Genomic DNA, 26011 nt, shown 5'->3' with positions numbered 1-26011 from the left:
CTCGGACATCTTCTCCGTCAAAGAGATTCTGGCATCCAAAAAGGTCAGAGGGAAAACCTTTTTTTTAGTGGATTGGGAGGGTTGTGGTCCAGAAGAGAGATCCTGGGAACCTGAGGACAATATCCTAGACAAAAGTCTGCTCCTCAGGTTCTCAGGCTCTAAGAAGAGGGGGAGACCCAAGGGGGGGGGGTACTGTTACGCTGAGCGCTCCGGGTCCCCGCTCCTCCCCGGAGCGCTCGCTACACTCTCCTCACTGCAGCGCTCCGGTCAGATCCACTGACCCGGGGCGCTGCGATACCGCCTCCAGCCGGGATGCGATTCGCGATGCGGGTAGCGCCCGCTCGCGATGCGCACCCCGGCTCCCGTACCTGACTCGCTCTCCGTCGGTCCTGTCCCGGCGCGCGCGGCCCCGCTCCCTAGGGCGCGCGCGCGCCGGGTCTTTGCGATTTAAAGGGCCACTGCGCCGCTGATTGGCGCAGTGGTTCCAATTAGTGTGATCACCTGTGCACTTCCCTATATCACCTCACTTCCCCTGCACTTCCTTGCCGGATCTTGTTGCCATCGTGCCAGTGAAAGCGTTTCCTTGTGTGTTCCTAGCCTGTGTTCCAGACCTCCTGCCGTTGCCCCTGACTACGATCCTTGCTGCCTGCCCCGACCTTCTGCTACGTCCGACCTTGCTTCTGTCTACTCCCTTGTACCGCGCCTATCTTCAGCAGCCAGAGAGGTTGAGCCGTTGCTAGTGGATACGACCTGGTCACTACCGCCGCAGCAAGAGCATCCCGCTTTGCGGCGGGCTCTGGTGAAAACCAGTAGTGACTTAGAACCGATCCACTAGCACGGTCCACGCCAATCCCTCTCTGGCACAGAGGATCCACTACCTGCCAGCCGGCATTGTGACACTCATTTACCAGATTTTGCGCCAGAATTGAAAAAACCCTGACTAACTCTCCCGAAAAAGGGGCATAGCCGCCGGTAAAAGGGGGCATGGTCTCCTAAAAGGGGCGTGTTCCCGACATTTTCACAAAAACCCAACATATTTACTTAGGTTTTCACAGAAAATGTGGTGGATTTCAGCTGAGGAAAACCAGACAGATCAGAACAGTTGTAAAAAAGCAAAGTGTAGGGAAAGTGGAAAATGTAGGGAAACCTTAGTAAATACTGTGGAAAATAAATTGTAGGGAATTAAAACCCACAAAGAAACCTACACACCACTCTTAGTAAATGAGGGCCAGTGTGTGTGTTCCAGATTAAAAAAAGAGCTTTACAGCAGCGATTCACCACCATCCCAAATCACAGCAGACAAGCAGGAACAGGGGAGAGAGAGAGAGAAAGTACACTTTTGGGTGTACTACACAGTGACTCTGTAGGGGCCAGTTAGGGTGAGCACTAAAAAGCCATAGTCACCTGCTTTTAGTGCCTAATACATTGTAAGCGTAGTGTAAGTGTGACCTGTACATACACCTAGGTGGTGTACGATTTTTTTTCCCTGTTAAACTCATTTGGGCCAGTTACTCTGAAAGGCCAGCCAAACCTACACACCTGGTTTTGTAGCCTAATACAGTTGTAAGCGTAGTGGAGCGTATTGTCCTCCTCTCATAAGTGTAAACTGTACTTACACCTAGGTGGTGTACGATTTTGTTCCTGTTAAAGTCATAAAGGCCTAGTTACTCTGAAAGGCCAGCCAAAACTACACACCTACTTTTATAGCCTAATACAGTTGTAAGCGTAGTGGAGCATATTGACCTCTCATAACTGTAACAAATACACACTCAGGTGGTGTATGAGTATTGCAGGCAGAGAAGTGCCAGAACGTACACAGAGGAGTGGCAGAGGCCTGAATTCATCAGGCGTAGGCAGAGGTCTCACCAGACTAGAGGCGTGGGGCAGCAGGAGTGGCATCAAGAGGCCTGAGCTCCCGGTATCAGCTAGCTGTAGAGTCTCGACCAGCAACCCATCTGCCGCCAATGATTGGTTAATTCGGTCATCCACTTCATTCCAAATTACATCTGACACCCTCAGTCAACAGTCAGTGGGTGCCTCAGACACAACCCTCAGTTGGCATGGCCCGAGAGCAGTCCCTCTCCTCCAATTGCCTCTATCCTTATGCTGTTCCCTCACCCACAGAACTATCGTATGCTGTGGGTTCAGCTCCACTATTTAGTGAGGACGATCTACTAGAGGACAGTCAGCAGCTACTGCCCAGCCAAGAATTGGAGGAGACATCCGCTGCTTCTTCCACTAGGTGGCAAGTAGTGATGAGGAGAGTGGCATGGGAGGTGATGTTGCGAGCATTCAGGCTCCTGAAACAGACACTGTTGAGGAACCTGAGGAGGATATCAATGACGTGCAGACACAACTAGATGATGATGCAGCCGATTGCACTTGGGAGCCGGGTGCAGAAGGGGCTTCATCATAATCAGTAGAAGAGGGTTGCAGGTAGTGGAACAGGGGTTCCTGGAGTCTTTTGCGGTAGCAGTCAGTGCAGACTGTTGGGGGGAAAATCAGCTACTCGGTGGTGTGGCAGTTTTTCATCAAGCAATGAGAGGATATTAACATGGCCACATGCAAGATGTGTCAGCAGAAGGTGAACCGTGGCCAGGGTCCTAATTTTGGCACCACGGTCCTGCGTCAACATATGCAGCGTCACCATAAAGTGGCCTGGGAGAACCGTGGCTCCGATGCGGTGGTCCAGCCTGCAGCATCACCCAGTGGCACACCAGTCCCCGTTTCAGCCAGCCAAAGCTCCACCACCTCAGCCGAAGGGAGCTGTCTGTCATACCCCTCTTCTGTCGATCCAGGTGCTCCTGCTCCTCCTACTTCTCATTAGTCATTCTGGCAGCAATCCATCAGCGAAGCAATGTCCAAGAGACAGCAGTATGCGCCCACTCATCCAACGGTGCAGAAGCTGAATGTGCTCCTGTCCAAGTTGCTTGTGCTGCAGTCCCTCCCTTTTCAAGTGGTGGACTCTGCACCTTTCAGAAAACTGATAGCTTGTGGAGAGACCCAAGCCGTCATTTGTTTGCGAAGAAGGCAGTACCAGCCCTGCACAAATATGTGGAACAGAAGGTGGGCCAGTCCTTGAGCCTTTTGGTATACCAAAGTGCATGGCAGCGCGGATTAGGGACAATACATGTCCTTTGTTGCCCACTGGGGGAATGAGGTTCCTGCACAGCCACAACAGCAACTTGGCCAAGTCATGCCGCTTCCGCCTCCACGCTCTCAGGCTGTTGGTCCTGCGACAGTGTCCACCTCCTCATCCTCCACCATGTCCTCAGCTTCCACTGCACGGACAAGTTTCAGTGCCCCCTCCAGCATACCATGTGTCACGCTGTTCTTCACATGGTTTGCCTTGGCGAACGGAGTCACACAGGGAAGGAACTGCTAAAAGTGATTAGCCTAGAAATCGAATCATGGCTTTCTCCATGAAAACTGTAAATGAGAACCATGGTGACCGACAACGGGAAGAACATCTTGTCTGCGCTGCGTCAAGGAAGCCTGAGCCATGCGCCCTGCTTGGCACACGTGTTTAATCTGGTTGTCAAGCGGTTACTGAAGTGTTCCCCCATCGACCCTCCATATGTTGGACCGACTATACGAACAGAGAAAAGCCATCAACGATTTCTTGATGATCCAAGCGGATACGTCAGTGGCAGCTCATACGTGACACCTGCAGTTTGCTCAGGCCCTTTGAGGAAACCACATTATTAGTCAGTTGCCAGGATTACAGGATGAACGGCGTCATTCCACTGCTTCATTTCCTACAACAGATGGGGGAAACGATGGCTGGTCATGGCAATGGAGACATGGCGCCTACATCTCACGGCCACTTGAGCCCTGTGGGGGCAGAACTGGAAGAGGGGGGGGGAGGGGGACAGTGGAGCACAAGCAATGTGTAGAAAAATGGGTGGTTTTTATAGTCATCTGACAGGGGAGGAGGAGCAAGAGCAGCCAGAGGAGCTACAGGCTGATGAGAAAGACGAGACAGAGGACCCAGACACTACGTGGCAGTATGCAGTGGAGATGGAGGCAGGGAGTCCCTCCGACTCACTTGCACAAATGTCACAATGCATGCTCACTTGCTTGCATAGTAACTGCCAAATTATCACCATTCGGCAGCGGGATGACTTCTAGCTCTCCACCTTGTTGGACCCTCACTACTGGCACAAAATGGGGGCCTTTTGTACACCCACCGAGAGGAAGGACAAACTGACCTACTGCAGAGACATCCTACGTAGTCAGTTGGCCGATGCCTATCTGCTCCATCATCCATCCTCTTGCTGGTCTGACTTGGGAGGCTCTCTGCACTCACGTTCCACTGCTATGGCTGCTGGGGAGGGGTGGGGTGGCAGGAGCAGTACCAGTTCCATCAGCAGCAGCCTGAGTCTACAGTCGCTGATGAGTAGCTTTCTTCACCCACATAGTGAAGAAGCAACTCATCAGCAGCAGGTAGACCTTGAGCAGGACCTGAACCAGCAGGTGGGGCATACCTTGACATGACCCTGCCAACACACATTGAAGATCTGCTTGACTTCTGGGCAGCCAAACTGGATTTGTGGCCGCAACTAGCAGAGTTTGCCCTGGAAAAGCTGTCCTGCTCGGCCAGTAGTGTGCCATCAGAGCGGATGTTTAGTGCGGTGGGGGCCATACTAACCCCAAGGAGAACTCTCCTGTCCACCAAAAATGTGGAGAGGCTGACCTATGTCAAGGTGAATCAGGCTTGGATCAGCCAGGATTTCCACCCACCAATGCCTGGTGCATAAGAGTAGATTAACCATGGTGCCACACCAACACTTTACAAATATGGATACATAAAAAATATTTAGGGTGCTGCTCCCCAGTTACAGTTACAGAAAAACCCTGGGAAATGGCAGTATTTTTAGGTGGAAATAGGGAGAGGTTCCTGTGTGGGGCTGCCCTTTTTAGGAAAAAGTAACACATGCCAAGAAGGGAATTAATAGGGTGAGAGTAGGGCCTTACAGGGGAAGTGTTTACACTCACCTGTTACAATGGACCATACGTTGTTCCCTTCCTCCTTTTTAGAGGTTTTTGCATCACATCAATACTTAGTGGTGTAGGTGACACTGTATTTTTTGCACACCTTTCCTTTTTGTTTGGTTTAAAAAAATGTGGGGTCCATATATTTTATCCTAAGAATATTATTAAAACTTAAGTTTTAGCTACCGTAATGCATATCCTCAATACTTAATTGTGCACACCAACACTTTGACAAAAGAGACGGTTTCTTCTACCTACCTGCCTTATCTACAATTCTGATCCTGCCACACATCTGATGCTTAGTGCTCCTTCTTTCACCCATCTTCGCCCCCCCTCTGTCCCCGGGTCACTTTCAGGACTTCTGATGCTACTGCTGCCATCTCCAGGCTGTGTCATTCTGCCGCCATATGGTCTCCTCGTGCTTTTGCCACCCCCAGGCTGTGTCATTCTGCAACTATATGGTATCCTTATGCTTCTGCCACCTCCAGGCTGTGTCATTCTGCCACTATATGGTCTCCTCATGCTGGTGCTACCTCCAGGCTGTGTCATTCAGCCCACTGTATGGTCTCATGCCGCTGCCACCTCCAGGCTGTGTCACTTTGTCGCCATTTGGTCTCCTCGTGCTTCCGCCACCCCCAGGTTGTCTCATTCTGCCACTATATGGTCTCCTCATGCTTCCACCACCTCCAGGTTGTGTCATTCTGCCACTATGTGGTCTCCTTATGCTGGTGCAACCTCGGGCTGTGTCATTCTTCCGCCATTTGGTCTCCTCATGCTTCCGCCACCTCCGGTCTGTGTCATTCTGCCACTATATGGTCACCTCATTCTGCTGCCACCTCCAGGCTGTGTCATTCTGCCACCATTCTGCCAACATTTTATTGTTCATCTATTTTAAATCTTCAATTTAAATTAAAAAAAAAATACCTTTAATCTTTTCAATTGTGAGGCCATGTGGTATTATCAGGCTGCTAACACTTCTAGGCTCTGTCATTGTGCCATCATGTGATCTCCTTGTTATATTTATCTTGTAGTTTGACAGTATTTTTTCAAAGTAAATGCTTCGGCACCAAGGACCCTCAGTCAAAGGGGGGGGGGGTGCTGAGAGGCAGGTGCTGTAACAGACTGTAATAGAGACGCCTTTAATCTGCATGTCATACTGAATAACAGTTTTATTTCACTAACACAGCACACCCCTATTGAGGCTCTCTGTAGCCCGGAAACAGCCGTTTTTAATAGCGATTCACCGCAAATAAATTCGGATCGAACCGAAATTTTTCAGAAAATTCGGCAAATTGTCTGAATCGAGTTATTTTTTTTTTTTATTCGCTCATCTCAAAGGCGATTGACCTTTAACCCCTGAAGTGAAAGGTAAGCCTCATTGCTCTACAGCAACCTGTCAGCTGTCTGACTAGGAATTCCGTTGATTGTCTCCTCCAAAGTCTTTGGGCGGCTCGGACCTTTCTTATGGTTTTGAATTGCTTCATTCAATGTGAAATGTAGTTTCTATGCAGAGCACATTTACCAAATCTTTTCTGAAAGGGTCCCTGTAGTGCCACAACAGACCCAGTTCTTTTTCATGCTTCAATGTCACATTATGTAAGCACTTTTCAAATAAGCTGTGATTGGTTGCTATGGTTTGCTATGATTTTTAGTCGCTGGCCATTAACCACTGATGTTCCTTTAACTATAAGCGTTTACTTTTGCACCATCATTTTTAAATCACCCTGTAATAATCATAGCTTTGTCAAATAGCAATGCCTATATATTATATATTATATAACATGAATAATCCTCCCAACCCAAATGCTTTCATCTGTCTTACTGAATATTAAGATAAAGAAGATATAAAATTATCAACTGAACACTATGTATATCTGAAATGAATATGTTAATGCTTTCTCTTTAAATGTTGTTTTTATATATAGAAAGAACCAGATTGGGGGACAATGAATTCCCTTTGATTTGTAGGATACTTCATGGTCCCTGTGAAAGAATTGCCAAATTATTCTTAATGGAGACTGATCTTGGGGAAGAGGTCTCACATGATGTAAGTCTGCAGTTGGTTCTTCCTATGTTTATATATGTAATGTAAATATTAGATATAATTTAAAGGTGAACTAATACTGTTAAGAAATACCTTTAGCCCTTCAGTATGCACGTGTATCTGACTAATTGTTTGGTTTAGGAAGTTGAATCATTTATATTTTATTTTGTGAATCTTTTTTAGGGTATCTGAGACAATGTTACATCCTGAAATATTTGATCCAAGTTCAGGTTGGACAGCTGCATAGTAGAGAATAGCTTGGCAAGGGTATATTTGTTTTTGTTCCTTAGAAAAGACATGCATCTAGCAGAAGTCAAGCGTGGGTGGTACAGTCTATCATGTTTACATTGTAAGTTGAAAGTAAAAGTACAAAGGAAAATGTCACCTCATTGCATCATTGTTGTCACGATGCCGGCTGGCAGGTAGTGGATCCTCTGTGCCAGAGAGGGATTGGCGTGGACCGTGCTAGTGGACCGGTTCTAAGCCACTACTGGTTTTCACCAGAGCCCGCCGCAAAGCGGGATGGTCTTGCTGCGGCGGTAGTGACCAGGTCGTATCCACTAGCAACGGCTCACCTCTCTGGCTGCTGAAGATAGGCGCGGTACAAGGGAGTAGGCAGAAGCAAGGTCGGACGTAGCAGAAGGTCGGGGCAGGCAGCAAGGATCGTAGTCAGGGGCAACGGCAGAAGGTCTGGAAACACAGGCAAGGAACACACAAGGAACGCTTTCACTGGCACTAAGGCAACAAGATCCGGCAAGGGAGTGCAGGGGAAGTGAGGTGATATAGGGAAGTGCACAGGTGAACACACTAATTGGAACCACTGCGCCAATCAGCGGCGCAGTGGCCCTTTAAATCGTAGAGACCCGGCGCGCGCGCGCCCTAGGGAGCGGGGCCGCGCGCGCCGGGACAGAACAGACGGAGAGCGAGTCAGGTAGGGGAGCCGGGGTGCGCATCGCGAGCGGGCGCTACCCGCATCGCGAATCGCATCCCGGCTGGCAGCGGAATCGCAGCGCCCCGGGTCAGAGGACGTGACCGGAGCGCTGCAGCGGGGAGAGTGAAGCGAGCGCTCCGGGGAGGAGCGGGGACCCGGAGCGCTCGGCGTAACAGTACCCCCCCCCCTTGGGTCTCCCCCTCTTCTTAGAGCCTGAGAACCTGAGGAGCAGACTTTTGTCCAGGATGTTGTCCTCAGGTTCCCAGGATCTCTCTTCAGGACCACAACCCTCCCAGTCCACTAAAAAAAAATTTTTTCCTCTGACCTTTTTGGCAGCTAAAATTTCTTTGACCGAGAAGATGTCCGAGGAGCCGGAAACAGGAGTGGGAGGAACAGATTTGGGAGAAAAACGGTTGAGGATGAGTGGTTTGAGAAGAGAGACGTGAAAGGCATTAGGGATACGAAGAGAAGGAGGAAGAAGAAGTTTATAAGAGACAGGATTAATTTGACACAAAATTTTGAAAGGACCAAGGTAGCGTGGTCCCAACTTGTAGCTAGGGACACGGAAGCGGACATATTTAGCGGAGAGCCATACCTTGTCTCCAGGGGAAAAAACGGGAGGAGCTCTTCTTTTCTTATCCGTGAACTTCTTCATGCGTGATGAAGCCTGTAAGAGAGAATTTTGGGTCTCTCTCCATATGATGGAAAGGTCACGAGAAATTTCATCCACAGCGGGCAGACCAGAGGGCAAGGGAGTAGGGAGGGGGGGAAGAGGGTGACGGCCGTACACCACGAAAAATGGGGATTTGGAGGAAGACTCAGAGACCCTGAAGTTATACGAGAATTCGGCCCATGGGAGGAGATCTGCCCAGTCATCCTGGCGGGAGGAAACAAAATGTCGCAAATAATCACCCAAGATCTGGTTAATTCTTTCTACTTGTCCATTGGACTGGGGATGATATGCAGAAGAAAAATTTAATTTAATCTTGAGTTGTTTACAGAGAGCCCTCCAGAATTTAGACACGAATTGGACGCCTCTATCCGAGACAATCTGCGTAGGCAACCCGTGAAGACGAAAAATGTGTACAAAAAATTGTTTAGCCAACTGAGGCGCAGAAGGAAGACCAGGAAGAGGGATGAAATGTGCCATTTTGGAGAATCGATCAACGACCACCCAAATAACAGTGTTGCCACGGGAAGGGGGTAAATCAGTAATAAAATCCATACCAATCAGAGACCAAGGCTGTTCGGGGACAGGCAGAGGATGAAGAAAACCAGCGGGCTTCTGGCGAGGAGTCTTATCCCGGGCACAGATAGTGCAGGCTCGCACAAAGTCCACAACATCCGTCTCCAGAGTCGGCCACCAATAGAAGCGGGAGATGAGTTGCACAGATTTCTTGATACCCGCATGACCTGCGAGATGGGAGGAGTGACCCCATTTGAGGATTCCGAGGCGTTGGCGAGGAGAAACAAAGGTCTTTCCTGGAGGAGTCTGCCTGATGGAGGCAGGAGAAGTGGAGATCAGGCAGTCAGGTGGAATGATGTGTTGCGGAGAGAGTTCAACTTCTGAGGCATCCGAGGAACGAGAGAGAGCATCGGCCCTAATGTTCTTATCGGCAGGACGAAAGTGAATCTCAAAATTAAATCGGGCAAAGAACAGAGACCACCGGGCCTGGCGAGGATTCAGCCGTTGGGCAGACTGGAGGTAGGAGAGGTTCTTGTGGTCGGTGTAGATAATAACAGGAGAACTTGATCCCTCCAGCAGATGCCTCCATTCCTCAAGTGCTAATTTAATGGCTAGAAGCTCTCGATCCCCGATGGAGTAGTTCCTCTCCGCTGGAGAGAAGGTCCTAGAGAAAAAACCACAAGTGACAGCATGCCCGGAAGAATTTTTTTGTAGAAGAACAGCTCCAGCTCCCACTGAGGAGGCATCAACCTCCAATAGGAAGGGTTTGGAAGGGTCAGGTCTGGAGAGGACGGGAGCCGAAGAAAAGGCAGACTTGAGTCGTTTAAAGGCGTCTTCTGCTTGAGGAGGCCAGGACTTGGGATCAGCATTTTTTTTGGTTAAAGCCACGATAGGAGCCACAATGGTAGAAAAATGTGGAATAAATTGCCTGTAATAATTGGCGAACCCCAAAAAGCGTTGGATAGCACGGAGTCCGGAGGGGCGTGGCCAATCTAAGACGGCAGAGAGTTTGTCTGGATCCATCTGTAGTCCCTGGCCAGAGACCAAATATCCTAGAAAAGGAAGAGATTGGCATTCAAACAGACATTTCTCAATTTTGGCATAGAGTTGGTTGTCACGAAGTCTCTGAAGAACCATACGGACATGCTGGCGGTGTTCTTCTAGATTGGCAGAAAAAATTAGGATATCGTCCAGATATACAACAACACAGGAGTATAACAGATCACGAAAAATTTCATTGACAAAGTCTTGGAAGACGGCAGGGGCGTTGCACAGGCCAAAGGGCATGACCAGATACTCAAAGTGTCCATCTCTGGTGTTAAATGCCGTTTTCCACTCGTCCCCCTCTCTGATGCGGATGAGGTTATAGGCGCCTCTTAAGTCCAATTTAGTAAAGATGTGGGCACCTTGGAGGCGATCAAAGAGTTCAGAGATGAGGGGTAAAGGGTAGCGGTTCTTAACCGTGATTTTATTAAGACCGCGGTAGTCAATGCAAGGACGTAGGGTGCCATCTTTTTTGGACACAAAGAAAAATCCGGCTCCGGCAGGAGAGGAGGATTTACGGATAAAGCCCTTTTTTAGATTCTCCTGGACGTATTCGGACATGGCAAGAGTCTCTGGGGCAGAGAGAGGATAAATTCTGCCCCGGGGTGGAGTAGTACCCGGGAGGAGGTCGATAGGGCAATCATAAGGCCTGTGAGGAGGTAGAGTCTCAGCTTGTTTTTTGCAGAAAACATCCGCGAAGTCCATATAGGCCTTAGGGAGACCGGTTACTGGAGGAACCACAGAGTTACGGCAAGGGTTACTGGGAACCGGTTTTAGACAGTTCTTGGAACAAGAGGACCCCCAACTCTTGATCTCCCCAGTGGACCAATCCAGGGTTGGGGAATGAAGTTGAAGCCAGGGAAGTCCAAGGAGAATTTCCGAGGTGCAATTGGGGAGGACCAAAAGTTCAATCCTCTCATGATGAGATCCGATGCTCATAAGAAGGGGCTCCGTGCGGAAACGTATGGTACAGTCCAATCTTTCATTATTTACACAATTGATGTAGAGGGGTCTGGCGAGACTGGTCACCGGGATGTTGAACCTGTTGACGAGAGAGGCCAAAATAAAATTTCCTGCAGATCCAGAGTCCAAGAAGGCCACAGCAGGGAAGGAGAAGGCAGAGGCAGACATCCGCACAGGCACTGTAAGACGTGGAGAAGCAGAGTAGACATCAAGGACTGTCTCACCTTTGTGCGGAGTCAGCGTACGTCTTTCCAGGCGGGGAGGACGGATAGGACAATCCCTCAGGAAGTGTTCGGTACTAGCACAGTACAGGCAGAGGTTCTCCATACGGCGTCGTGTCCTCTCTTGAGGTGTCAGGCGAGACCGGTCGACCTGCATAGCCTCCACGGCGGAAGGCACAGGAACAGATTGCAGGGGACCAGAGGAGAGAGGAGCCGAGGAGGAGAAACGCCTCGTGCGAACAGAGTCCATATCTTGGCGGAGTTCCTGACGCCTTTCGGAAAAACGCATGTCAATGCGAGTGGCTAGGTGAATAAGTTCATGTAGATTAGCAGGAATTTCTCGTGCGGCCAGAACATCTTTAATGTTGCTGGATAGGCCTTTTTTGAAGGTCGCGCAGAGGGCCTCATTATTCCAGGACAATTCTGAAGCAAGAGTACGGAATTGTACGGCATACTCGCCAACGGAAGAATTACCCTGGACCAGGTTCAACAGGGCAGTCTCAGCAGAAGAGGCTCGGGCAGGTTCCTCAAAGACACTTCGGATTTCCGAGAAGAAGGAGTGTACAGAGGCAGTGACGGGGTCATTGCGGTCCCAGAGCGGTGTGGCCCATGACAGGGCTTTTCCGGACAGAAGGCTGACTACGAAAGCCACCTTAGACCTTTCAGTGGGAAACAGGTCCGACATCATCTCCAGATGCAGGGAACATTGGGAAAGAAAGCCACGGCAAAACTTAGAGTCCCCATCAAATTTATCCGGCAAGGATAGGCGTAGCCCAGGAGCGGCCACTCGCTGCGGAGGAGGTGCAGGAGCTGGCGGCGGAGATGACTGCTGAAGCTGTGGTAGTAACTGTTGTAGCATAACGGTCAGTTGAGACAGCTGTTGGCCTTGTTGCGCTATCTGTTGTGACTGCTGGGCGACCACCGTGGTGAGGTCAGCGACAACTGGCAGAGGAACTTCAGCGGGATCCATGGCCGGATCTACTGTCACGATGCCGGCTGGCAGGTAGTGGATCCTCTGTGCCAGAGAGGGATTGGCGTGGACCGTGCTAGTGGACCGGTTCTAAGCCACTACTGGTTTTCACCAGAGCCCGCCGCAAAGCGGGATGGTCTTGCTGCGGCGGTAGTGACCAGGTCGTATCCACTAGCAACGGCTCACCTCTCTGGCTGCTGAAGATAGGCGCGGTACAAGGGAGTAGGCAGAAGCAAGGTCGGACGTAGCAGAAGGTCGGGGCAGGCAGCAAGGATCGTAGTCAGGGGCAACGGCAGAAGGTCTGGAAACACAGGCAAGGAACACACAAGGAACGCTTTCACTGGCACTAAGGCAACAAGATCCGGCAAGGGAGTGCAGGGGAAGTGAGGTGATATAGGGAAGTGCACAGGTGAACACACTAATTGGAACCACTGCGCCAATCAGCGGCGCAGTGGCCCTTTAAATCGTAGAGACCCGGCGCGCGCGCGCCCTAGGGAGCGGGGCCGCGCGCGCCGGGACAGAACAGACGGAGAGCGAGTCAGGTAGGGGAGCCGGGGTGCGCATCGCGAGCGGGCGCTACCCGCATCGCGAATCGCATCCCGGCTGGCAGCGGAATCGCAGCGCCCCGGGTCAGAGGACGTGACCGGAGCGCTGCAGCGGGGAGAGTGAAGCGAGCGCTCCGGGGAGGAGCGGGGACCCGGAGCGCTCGGCGTAACAATTGTACAGCTATTCATCATGCTGTAATTACAAGGCCTGCCTTTTTCTTAGCTGTATACAGCCTAGAACACAACTTGTGCTTTTTTACTATTTAGGGCAGTTTATTAATAGTTAGCAACCTTTTTTTATTTAAAAAAGATCATTTAGATTCTTTTTTCAAGAGTCCCATGGACACTGTAATGAATAATTTTAACAAATGTAGACTACATTAAAGATAAACAGTGCATTTTGGAAAATTGTCAGAACCTTTCACTTTTTACATTTTGTTACGTTGCGGCCTTGTGCTAAAATAAAAAACAAGTCAAGTTTTTCTTCATCATTCTGCACTCTATACCCCATATTGAGAGTGTTCGAAATCTTTGCTAATTTATTGAAAAGAAAAGACTAACATACTTAGACATAAGTATTCAGGCCCTTTACTTAGTTAAATCACCTCTAATGGCAATTACAGCCTCCAGGATTCTTGGATATTATGCCACAAGGTTTGTACACCTGGATCAGAGGATTTTCTGCCATGTTGAATGGGGATCATTGGCAAAAAGCCATTTTGAAGTCTCTCCTGAGATGTTTCATTGAGTACAAGTCAGGTCATGTCCCTAAACATGTGATGTTTTGTGATGTTTTGGCTCTGTGCTTAGGGTCACTGTCTTGTTGAAAGGTGAACCTTCTGCCCATTCTGAGGTCTAGAGCACTCTGGGTCAGGTTTTCATTAGGAATATCTCTGTACTTTGCTCCATTCAGCTTTCCCTCAACCCTGACCAGTCTCCCTGTCCGGGCTACTAAAAAACACCCCCACAGTATGATGCTGCCATCACCGTGTCTCACTATAGGGATGGTATTGGGCAGGTGATAAGCAGTGCCTGGTTATCTCCAGACATGTCACTTAGAATTAAGGCTAGAAAGTTAAATGTTGGTTTTCAAAATCCATATGTAAATGAGATATTCATCTGTATGCTGTAGATTCACCCAGCGTACTTCTAATACTCTGTTCAGGTGGCTCAGTACATCAAGTTTGAGATGCCTGTTCTAGACAGCTTTGTTGAGAAACTAAAGGAAGAAGAAGAAAGAGAAATTTACAAACTGACACAAAGGTATGGTGTTTTGTAGGTGTAACAGAATTTTTATCCGTTTTTACTACATAATGCAACATTATATACACAACATGGCAAAACATCTCAGTACACCTGACCCTCACACTTATGCAGTATGGTCCAGATATCAATCTTTTTGAGGACAAAAACTGTTTTCCCACCACAACCAATAGCAGCTCAGCTTTCATTGCTTCCATTAGTCCGTTACAATGAAAGTTGGGCTGTGATTTGTTGCTATTAGAATACCAGACCTCAGGTAGAAAATCTGGGCCATATGTGTTAGAGATTTAATTCCAAAACCAAAATTCTCAATATGAAGCTGGGAATCTCTTGTAATTATAACAACTTCTACTCTCCTGGGATGTCCACAAAATTGGATGTCCACAAAAAAGCATTTATGCAGTAATTCACTTATTATGGATAAGAATGTACGCATGTCTATAATGTCTTTGTATGCATTAACATTACCGTTTACTGAAAATAATGCAACTAGCTAAAACTCTGAAAAATGGCTCAATACTATTATTTACCCTCCAAATAAATTTTACAGGATTCTTTGGGCACAAAATGTTTTTGCCAATTTATGAAACTGCTAGAGAACACTCCTGCACTGTGGCAGTGTGATTTATACCACTCTATCTTACACTTAATTGCATTTTGGTTTAGGCTCCGGCGCAGGGTATGTTCACATGGCAGAATGTCCATGTGGATTTCTGCAAGAATATTCCTATTGATTTCAGTGGAATTCTGCTGCACTGTGCACACGGCAAAATTTCTGCAGCAGAAACATCCCGATACCGGCATCCACAGAGAGAATTGATTTGTCTATTCCTTCTGCGGATTCTGCTCGAAAATGCATTGCCATCTATGAGACAATGTATTTCCAATCGGTCATGGCACCTGCCGGATCATTTAAATGTGCAGAAAAGACAGGCGAACATTCTGCACATTTTCATCCATGTGAACCTGGCCTAAGTAAGGCAAAGTCTTTCTGTTGATGATTTTTTTTTTATTACTATTCTTTGAGCTATAATATTTTTTTAGTCTGTGAACAGCAATTCTGCCATTTTAAAAACACATTTAACGCTTTTCATCAAAAGGTATAATAATATTTTACAGAGGACTTTTTACAGTTTCTTGATACTTCCTTCCATTCCTGAGATATGAAGGTTTATAGTTTGTCTAAGTTAGGGAATCAGTCAGATGGATATGAACTTAACCCCTTGGGGACTCAGGGTTTTTCCATTTTTGCACTTTCGTTTCCCTCCTCACCTTTTAAAAATCATAACGCTTTCAATTTTGCACCTATAGACTCATATGATGGCTTAGTTTTTGCGCTACCAATCCTACTTTGTAATGACATCAGTCATTTTACCCAAAAATCTATGGCGAAAACCAAAAAAAAAAAATAAATCATTGTGCGACAAATTTTTTCTTCAATTTCGTCGCACAATGATTTTTTTTTTTAGCATTTTGGGGGCTTCCGTTTCTACACACTAAATTTTTTGGTAAAAATTACACCTTATCTTTTTTCTGTAGGTCCATACGATTAAAATGATACCCTACTTATATAGGTTTGATTTTTCATATTACTTCTGAAAAAAATCATAACTACATGCAGGAAAATTTATACGTTTAAAATTTTCCTCTTCTGACCCCTATAACATTTTTATTTTTTAGCATACAGGGCGGTATGAGTGCTTATTTTTTGCGACTTGATCTGACGTTTTTATTGGTACCTTTTTTGTTTTGATCGTACTTTTTGATCGCTTTTTATTCATTTTTTTATGGTATAAAAAGTGACCCAAAATATGCTATTTTGGACTTTTGAATTTTTTTACGTGTACGTAATTGACCGTGCGGTTTAATTAACAAAATATTTTTATAGTTCGAACATTCATGCACGCGACGATACCATATATGTTTATATTTATTTTTATTTACATGTTTTTTTGTTTTATGGGAAAAGGGGGTGATTTGAACATTTATTAGGGAAGGGGTTAAATTACATTTATTAACCCTTTTTTTACACTTTTTTTTTGCAATGTTATAGCCCCCTTAGTGATTGCCAGCACTGTTCAGTGCTATGCCATAGCATTGCATTGATCAGTGTTATCGGCGGTCGATTGCTCAAGGCTGGATCTTAGGCTTGGAGCAAACAATCGCCGATCGGACGTGCCGGAGACAGGTAAGGGACAATCCTGCTGTGTCCTAGCTGATCGGGACACCACGGTTTCACTGCGGTGGTCCCGATCATCCCGACTGAGCTGCCGGGAATGCTTTTTTTTTTTAGACGCTGCAATCTTTACATTTTAGACGCTGCAATCAACTTTGATCGCCGTGTCTAAAGGGTTAATAGCACGCGTCACCGCAATCAGGGACACGTGATATTAACCCCGGGTCCCGGCTACCGTTCGCCGCCAAGACCGACCCGATATGACGCGGGGTCATGGCGTGAGCCCGCGTTATATCGCGGGAGCGGGCACAGGACGTACAGGTACGCCCTGCTTCCCCAAGAGGTTAAAGGGGTACTCCGCTGGTGCCAGAAAGTGAAACAGATTTGTAAATTACTTATATTTAAAAATCTTAATCCAGTATTTATCAGCTGCTGTATAATACAGAGTTCTTTTCTTTAAAAAAAAAAATTCTGTCTGACCACAGTGCTCTCTGCTGACACCTCTTGTCCATGTCAGGAACTGTCCAGTAAATCCCCATAGCAAACCTATCCTGCTCTGGACAATTCCTGACATGGACAGAGGTGTCATCAAAGAGCACTTAGGTCACACAGAAAATAAATTTAAAAAGAAAAGAAAGAACTTCCAGCTGAAGTACTGGAAGGATTAAGATTTTTAAATAGAAGTAATTTACAAATCTGTTTAACTTTCTGGAGCCAATTGATTTAAAAAAAAAATTTTTTACAACGGAGTATCCCTTAATTTTAATAATTGGAGTGATTATCAGGTGATGGAAGGGATTATATAGTCAGGAGGGTGTGAATGCTGTACATTGAGGGATGTGTATGCCTAATAACGATGCAAAGTTTCCTGCCCTCCCCCATTCCCCCCTACTCATCAAGGAGTAAGTAAAGGAGTGGACCCTGAAATGCCGTGTCATTCCTGACTATCCTCAGTAATTCTGAGACCTTGGCTTAAGGCTATTTTACTACTAATTTTTAACTTCTGAAATGAAATAAACGAAAGAAAAATAAAAAATTAAGTATTGAAAATAAAGCAACGAAACACCAGTTGTGTTATCTGCTTGTCTGTAGCCTAAAGTACAACTGAAGCTATTTGCCCTAGGTATAAAAAAAAATTAAAAATCACTGGAAAGAAAGTACTCTGCATTCATATATTTGTACATTGTGATCAAATCGCCCCAAGTCATCTTTTCTCCAAACTTAATAACCCCAAGCTTGATAACCTTCTTGGTACTGTAATCCTCCCATACTATTAATTATCTTGAAAACTGTCTCAAAGACTGTACCCAGAGAATTGTAGTAATTGTTCCATCATCTCTTTGTGTGTGTAGAGATCAGACTGTCTAGGAAGGACATTTCCACTGCACCATGTAACTACAGACTACAAGGAATCCATGAGGACTCCTAGCTGAACATCATAATGTCAGACTTTTCCTTGTCCTAAGATGACAGAGAATGAGCCAACCAGGCAACAATGGCCATTTTATCCTTCTAAACAACACAACCCCGGAAGACATGGAGAATTTTTGTGTGCCGATTCTGCTGCCACTGTTAACAGGCACCTGGTTGCTGGTGCTACCTGCACAGGGCTTTGGCAAATGCATGGTGCCCACAATGCTGGTAATGCAACCTATATGCTTTCTGGCAGAGATCATGACAGGGGTACTCTTTCCTCTATTCTGTCCTCATCCAACCAATATATATATATATATATATATATATATATATATATATATATATATACATACACACACACACATATCTATCATTAACCCCTTAACGACCACGGACGTAAATGTACGTCCTGGTTTGGCGGTACTTCGCACACCAGGACGTACATTTACGTCCTGTGTATGACCGCGAGCATCGGAGCGGTGCTCGCGTCATACACGGCAGGTTCCCGCCGGTAATGGCCGACATCCGCAATCGCGCGGATGTCCGCCATTAACACCTCAGATGCCGTGATCCGTACAGATCACAGCATCTGCGGCAATGCGCATGATAAAATAGATGATCGGATCGCCCGCAGCGCTGCCGCTGGGATCCGATCATCTGTAATGGCGGACGGAGGTCCCCTCACCTGCCTCCATCCGTCTCCCGACGTCTCCTGCTCTGGTCTGAGATTGAGCAGACCAGAGCAGTAGATAGCCGATAATACTGATCAGTGCTATGTCCTATGCATAGCACTGACCAGTATTAGCAATCAAATGACTGCTATAGATAGTCCCCTATGGGGACATAAAAAGTGTAAAAAAAAAAAAAAAAATAAGTTGGGAAATGTAAAAATAAAAAGTAAAAAAAAGTGAAAAATCCCCTCCCCCAATAAAAATGAAAATTGTCAGTTTTTCCCATTTTACCCCTAAAACGCATAAAAGAAAAAAAAAAAAGAAAAATACATATTTGGTATCGCAGCGTGCGTAAATGTCTGAACTATCAAAATATAAATGTTAATGATCCCATACGGTGAACAGCATAAACGTAAAAAATAAAAAAAAGTCGTAAATTCTTTTTTGTCACATTTTATTCCAAAAATTTTTTATAAAAATTTAGCTAAAAGTTTTATATATGCAAATGTGGTATTGATAAAAAGTACAGATGACGGCACAAAAAATGAGCCCTCATACCGCCCTATATACGGAAAAATTAAAAAGTTATAGGTGGTCAAAATAGGGCGATTTCAGATTACTGATTTTGTACAAAAAGTTTTTCCGTTTTTGCATTTTCGTTTTTTCCTCCTTACCTTTAAAAAATCATAACTCTTTCAATTTTACACCTAAAAATCCATATGATAGCATATTTTTTGCATCTTCAATTCTACTTTGTAATGACATCAGTCATTTTACCCAAAAAATCGACTGCGAAATGGGAAAAAAAATCATTGTGAGACAAAATTGGAAAAAAAAACGCCATTTTGTAAATTTTGGGGGCTTCCGTTTCTACACAGTACATTTCTCATTAAAAATGACACCTTATCTTTATTCTGTAGGTCCATACGATTAAAATGATACCCTACTTATATAGGTTTGATTTTGCCGTACTTCTGGAAAAAATCATAACTACATGCAGGAAAATGTATACGTTGAAAATTCTCATCTTCTGACCCCTATAACTTTTTTATTTTTCCTCGTATGGGGCGGTATGAGGGCTAATCTTTTGCGCCGTGATCTGAAGTTTTTAGCGGTACCATTTTTTATTCATAGGACTTATTGATTGCTTTTTATAAATTTTTTCATGATATAAAAAGTGACCAAAAATACACTATTTTGGACTTTGGAATTCTTTTGCGCGTATGCCATTGACCGTGCGGTTTAATAACTATATATTTTTTATAATTCGGACATTTCCGCACGTGGCGATACCACATATGTTTATTTTTATTTACACAGTTTTTTTTTTTTTTATGGGAAAAGGGGGGTGATTCAAACTTTTATTAGGGAAGGGGTTAAATGATCTTTATTCACTTTTTTTTTTTTTTCACTTTTTTATTCCCATAGGGGGCTATCACACTGCACACACTGATCTTTTACATTGATCAATGGTTTCTCATAGGAAACCATTGATCAATGATTCGGCCGCCTGACTGCTCATGCCTGGATCTCAGGCACTGAGCAGTCATTCGGTGATCGGACACCAGGAGGCAAGGTAAGGGACCCTCCTTCTGTGTCACAGCTGTTCGGGATGCCGCGATTTTGCCACGGACATCCCAAACAGCCCCCTGAGCTAACCAACAATGATATACTTTCACTTTAGACGCAGCGTTCAACTTTGAATGCCGCGTCTAAAGGGTTAATAGCGCGTGGCACTGCGATCAGTGCTGTGCGCTATTAGCCACGGGTCCCAGCCGTTGTTAGACGCCATGGCCCCGCGTTATAGAATGGGAGCGGACTCATGATGTACCGGTACGTCATGGGTCCTGTAGGGGTTAAGCGGTACAAAAATGTAAAAATATCTAGCCATGGGTATCATTTAAATCGTATTGACCCACAGAATAAAGAACTCATAATTTTTACCGTAAATTGTACAGTGTGAAAACGAAACCCTCCAAAATGTGCAAAATTGTGGTTTTCATTAAAATTTCCTCCCTAAAAATGTTATTTTGGGTTCGCCGTACATTTTATGGTAAAATGAGAGGTTTCATTACAAAGTACAATTGGTCATGCAAAAAATAAGCCCTTATATGGGTCTGTAGATGGAAATATAAAAGAGTTATGGATTTTAGAAGGCGAGGAGGAAAAAACGCAAAAAGCAAAAATAAAATTAGCCTGGTCCTTAAGGGGAAAATGGGTTTGGTCCTTAAGGGGTTAAATACAGGCGTAAAATGCCACAATCACTCTCAATACTAAAAATGCATATTTATTTTAAAATACAGTTCAGTCAACTGCATAATGATTTGCTTAGCTTGCTTTGTATTGTAACTGAATAGCTTTCTATGGGCTTGTTCTGTAGTCACTGCTGGAATTTGTAGTGCAGCAACTGGACACAGTAGTGCAGGTCACTGAGGTCGACTCACTACACATTACTTTGCTCAACTTGCTTAGAATTGTATTTGTGGAAGCTTTCTAGGATCAGTAGTCGTGCACAGCTCGGCTTTCTTTCCAAGATAGCGGACAGAATGCAGCACATAGTGTTTTATCAAACTCTTTCACCACCACTATACTGTCTCCTGATTGGCTTGGCAGCTGTATACAAAATAATGCAAGCAATAATTGGCTAACCTGCAGTCATGTGATCTTGCTGCCAGCTTCAAGATATGCTGGACTACCATGAAATCATCTTAGTGTTAATTCCTCCACCAAACGCCTCATCCCTTCTCCTATCATAGCGCTGTTGGCAAGTTTGTGTGAACCGAGCCAGGCTATGTTCTAATGTTTGACAAGTTGCTTTTTCCCCAAAACGCTGAGTAAGACTGTTCTCTAATCTCTGACTGTCTCTCCTGCGAAAGGCTTTGTTCTTAAACCCGCAGATGCAGCAGAGTAGCCATTACCTGATCAGGCCTGCTAATATAATCATCATCAAACTCCTCCTTTTCGTCCCCACCACACCTCTCAGAATGAACTTCTTTTTTTTTTTTTATCAGATATTTTTATTATTAAAACATTTTACAATTTTAACAACAAATACCCAGACATCATCAAACACCCAGACCCACCCAAAAATCTCACCTGAAAGCAGATAAAAAGGTGAGAAATTCACTTAGTCTTTGCATTGTGTGTCTGTGTGTGCCACACTAAGCATGGACAACAAAAAGAGGAGAAGAGAACTGTCTGTGGACTTGAGAACCAAAATTGTGGAAAAATATCAACATTCTCAAGGTTATAAGTCCATCTCCAGAGATCTAGATTTGTCTTTGTCCACAGTGCGCAACATTATCAAGGACGTGGACAGAAGAGAAAAATTGATGAAAGGGGTCAACGCAGGATAGTCCGGATGGTGGATAAGCAGCCCCAAACAAGTTCCAAAGATATTCAAGCTGTCCTGCAGGCTCAGGAAGCATCAGTGTCAGCGCGAACTATCTGTCGACATTTAAATAAAATGAAACTCTATGGTAGGAGACCCAGGAGGACCCCACTACTGACACAGAGACGTAAAAAAGTCCTTCTGGGAAAACGTCTTGTGGACAGATGAGACCAAGATAGAGCTTTTTAGTAAAGCACATCATTCTACTGTTTACTGAATACGGAATGAGGCCTACAAAGAAAAGAACACAGTACCCACAGTGAAATATGGTGGAGGTTCAATGATGTTTTGGGGTTGTTTTGCTGCTTATGGCACTGGGTGCATTCAATGTGTGCAAGGCATCATGAAATCTGAGGATTACCAACAGATTTTGGGTCGCACTGTACAGCCCAGTGTCAGAAAGCTGGGTTTGTGTCTGAGATCTTGGGTCTTCCAGCAGGACAATGTCCCCAAATGTACGTCAAAAAGCACCCAGAAATGGATGGCAACAAAGCGCTGGAGAGTTCTGAAGTGGCCAGCAATGAGTCCAGATCTAAATCTCATTGAACACCTGTGGAGATATCTTAAAATTGCTTTTGGGAAAAGGCGCCCTTCCAATAAGAGAAACCTGGAATAGTTTGCAAAGGAAGAGTGGTCCAACATACCGGCTGAGAGGTGTAAGAAGCTTATTGATGGTTATAGGAAGCGACTGATTTCAGTTCTTTTTTCCAAAGGGTGTGCAACCAAATATTAAGTTAAGGGCGCCAATAATTTTGTCCTGCCCGTTTTTGGCGTTTCATAATTTTTTTTTTTTTTTTTTAAGATTTAAAGGTTATTTTTATGTTTTTGGGGTGATTTGCCACTTGCCTACTAGTCAATTTTCACTCTCAATGCTTGAAATGCATATTAATGTTAGACCCAGCTACAAATGCTATGTTGTTTTATTAAACCCAGAAAATACAGGTAACGTAGCCTTAGATGGCTATGCCTCATTCACTGTCAACAATTTTAAATGCATAGATATGTTAAACCAAGGTATAAATACTATATGTTTGAATAAACCCAAAATTATACATTATTTAGCGTTACATGGCTATCCTACATTCATTCTTAATCCAGAAAATTCACATAACTTTGCCTTAGATGGCTATTCTGCTTTCACTCACAATGCTTTAACTGCAACCCAAGTAGAAATACCCTGAAATACGTATTTCATGTTTACAGGCAGAGCAAAGCATTGATCAGTGTACTGACCTTGGGCAGTGACCTCTTGTTACCTGCAGTACTATGTACAATTCTTGCACTACAAATCCCAGCTAGCAGTACGCGAGCCCATAAAAGCTATCAAATTACAAACAGAGCAAAGCATTAATCAGGGGTCTAACCTCAGACAGTGACCTCCTGTCACCTGCTGTCCAGTTGGTGCACTACAAATCCCAGCCAGCAGTGAATGAACCCATAAAAGCTATCGCAATACAATACCTAGCAAACTGTGCAAAACAGTGGGCTGACCCGTATTTTAGCATAAATACATGAAAGGTCACTGCCCGAGGTTAGCCCACTGGTTAAGGCTTTGCTCTGCTTGTAATGTGATAGCTTTTATGGGCTTATTCACTGCTGGCTGGAATTTGTAGTGCACAAATTGTACATGGTATTGCAGGTAACAAGAGGTCACTGTCTGAGGTCAGCCCACCTATCAATGCTTTGCTTTGTTTGTAATGTAGTAGCTATTAGCTTTGGAGAAGAGTAGAGGTTGTTATAAACACAAAAGTAGGACCAACAATTACTTCATACAGATGTGATGGCTAGGTTGTGGCTCTATCATTATCAGTGAAACCAATGGACTTATGCCTCATGCACAGGCATTAGTGATTTGCACAGTATTTGACACCAAATGGAAGGCTAAGTTGAAGAAAATGTGTGCAAAAAATTATCTAAAATTTTACATAAATTAGATCTATTAAAATGTTTGACAATAAAAACTACTGAAAAGTCCTTGTTGATTTGTATTGCAGAAACGTTCTAATTCTCTATGTAATGAATAGATCACACTCTGTCTGTTCCTAAAGAACACAGACTAGTCCCTTATACATTATAACTCCAGTGGGTGAAAAAGCTTTATTTAAGAAGATAAGCCAAATGCCAAGAATCTGCACAGGCTATGATTTGTCAGTTGACATTAACTAGGATATGCCACCATGCTCTTTTTCTTTATTGAGTGGCATTAACAAGACTGTCAACTGATGTTTATAGCCTATGCAGAGGCTTGCCATTTGGTTTATCTTTTCCGCCCCATGGAGTTATAATGGAGGTAGGACAGCATGTGGTCTATTCATTATAGAGAAACATAGATTGCTTCTGCAATACATATCAATATACAGACATGAGAACTTTCCAATATTTTGGGGCGGGCAATAGTGTAGTTCATTTGCACAATAGTATTAATAATAAAATCACTGATTGCACATTTTTCTCTTCTAGGTACAATGCTGTACGTATGATGCTATTGGAAAGACTGGATCAACTTACTAACTATGAAAGTTTTGCCTAAACAAACAGTAATGCCTAGAAAGTACTGTGATCAGGGATGGCAAGCATCTGCTGCTAATCAGCGTGGACTTGAACATTACATTTTACATGATGTTTATAATGGACCTATGACTTTGTTATTTCTAATCTAAATAGAACATTCTGTTTTTCCTCACAAAGGGCTAATAAGATTTTGCAGCCACCACTAGGCGAGCTTACTTTATGCAGATTTCTACCACTTCCATTGAATGCAATAATAAATGTATTTCAGTAAGCTCCACCTAGTTGAGTCTGCCTAACCATTCAGTGAATGTACAGTATTTAAAGGAAATCTGTCATCAGTGTCACCTGCACTACCCTGTCCGTACAGACAGGTAGTGCAGGTGACAATGATGACAACTGTACTTACCTTGTCCCTTCCCCTTGGTATTTTCAGCTTCAGGCCTGACTTGGAGCATGGGCAGAGCTTAGTGATGTCACTGCTGCTGTTTGCTAGCAGCGGGACCCAGCAGAGAACTGCAGCAGTGACTTCTCTAAGCCCTGCACATGCTCCAAGTCAGGCCCGGAGCTGAAGATAGTGAAGAGGATTGCCGAAGAACGACAGCACAGAATGGGACAAGGTAGGTACTGTTGTCATCAGTGTCACCTGTACCGACAGGTTAAAGATTTCCTTTAAGGAGGTTGTCTGACTTTTTAAAAAAATTGCCTAGTACTCAGGATCATGGTAAAGCAAAATAAATTAATAACCTATACTCGCTTGCTTGACCCTTTCAACCCTTCATCCTGTGCTGCCACTCCTGACCTCCCTACTGGTTTTGTTTACATGGCTGTAGCGATGATGTACCCATAAGGTCAGCAATTTTGCTTATACAGGCATGTAATCTCTAGATAAAGAAAGGGAAGTCTGGAAAGGCGCCTCTGCATGAGGTGGTGTTTAAATAGACGAGTATGGGTTTTTATTTGAACACAACCCTGAGCATTGAGCAAGCTTTTTGGAAAGTCAGAGAGCCCTTTGAATTTTTAAAATACTTTGTACTGATGAAAAGGAAAAAAAAAATATTTCTGGTGGAAGTGTCCATTGCTTCACTACTTGTGGCACTATGTACACTTTTGGGGCTATTTATACAGTCTAAGCCTTTTAATCTGTTTCTTGACATATTGAAAAAGCTGTCTCACTTTAATGCCATGTAACATAAGGCTATGCAATGATTTTCCATGCTGTGCACAACCTTGATCTAATCCTCATTGTAAAAGGGGATAGTCTGATATCATGTCATTAGACAGACCCTTTAATTTGTAATGTTTTGAAAAATATCACACACTGGCGCTTATGGATAAATGTGCCCCACAGCAGCTATATTTCCAATACAATGGACCCCTGCTAAACAGTTAAAGCACAACGGTCACCTCCGTACAGGTACGGAGGTGCAGTTACCAGTGCATAGAGCAGAGTGTGTAGTAAATGCGGGTGTTTTTACTCACATTCGCTGTGGTCTGTAAAGGAAAATCATTACTTTATTTTGATGCCGGGCCACAGCCGGATGAGCCGCCCGACTCCCGCAGCGGCACGCCACCTCCCCGCCGCCTTTCTCCGCTCCTGGCATGGAGCGCTGCACATCAAGTAATGCTGATCATGCATGATTGACATGCAGCGATCCATGCTAGGAGCAGAGAGGAGGTGGGGAGG

General features: G+C 44.9%; 1 protein-coding gene across 6 annotated transcripts in view; it reads left to right on the top strand.

Annotated features, from left to right (window-relative positions):
• Positions 1-25770, top strand: part of RASSF4 (Ras association domain family member 4) — a 227586-nt gene extending 201816 nt beyond the window's left edge. For 5 of the 6 annotated variants that reach the window (XM_056531234.1, XM_056531233.1, XM_056531235.1 and 2 more), the window contains 3 exons: positions 6921-7042; positions 14065-14162; positions 24277-25770. In XM_056531234.1, coding sequence (XP_056387209.1) covers positions 6921-7042; positions 14065-14162; positions 24277-24346 — 290 coding nt within the window. In that variant the 3' untranslated portion in view covers positions 24347-25770. Of the gene's footprint in view, positions 1-6920; positions 7043-7222; positions 7389-14064; positions 14163-24276 lie in introns of all 6 variants that reach the window. The other variant, XR_008846489.1, reaches the window with a different exon arrangement.
• Positions 25771-26011: the final 241 nt, after the last annotated feature.

Source organism: Hyla sarda, chromosome 7 (assembly GCF_029499605.1).
Source record: "Hyla sarda isolate aHylSar1 chromosome 7, aHylSar1.hap1, whole genome shotgun sequence".
Classification (NCBI taxonomy): domain Eukaryota; kingdom Metazoa; phylum Chordata; class Amphibia; order Anura; family Hylidae; genus Hyla; species Hyla sarda.
This window is presented reverse-complemented; position numbering and strand designations above follow the sequence as displayed.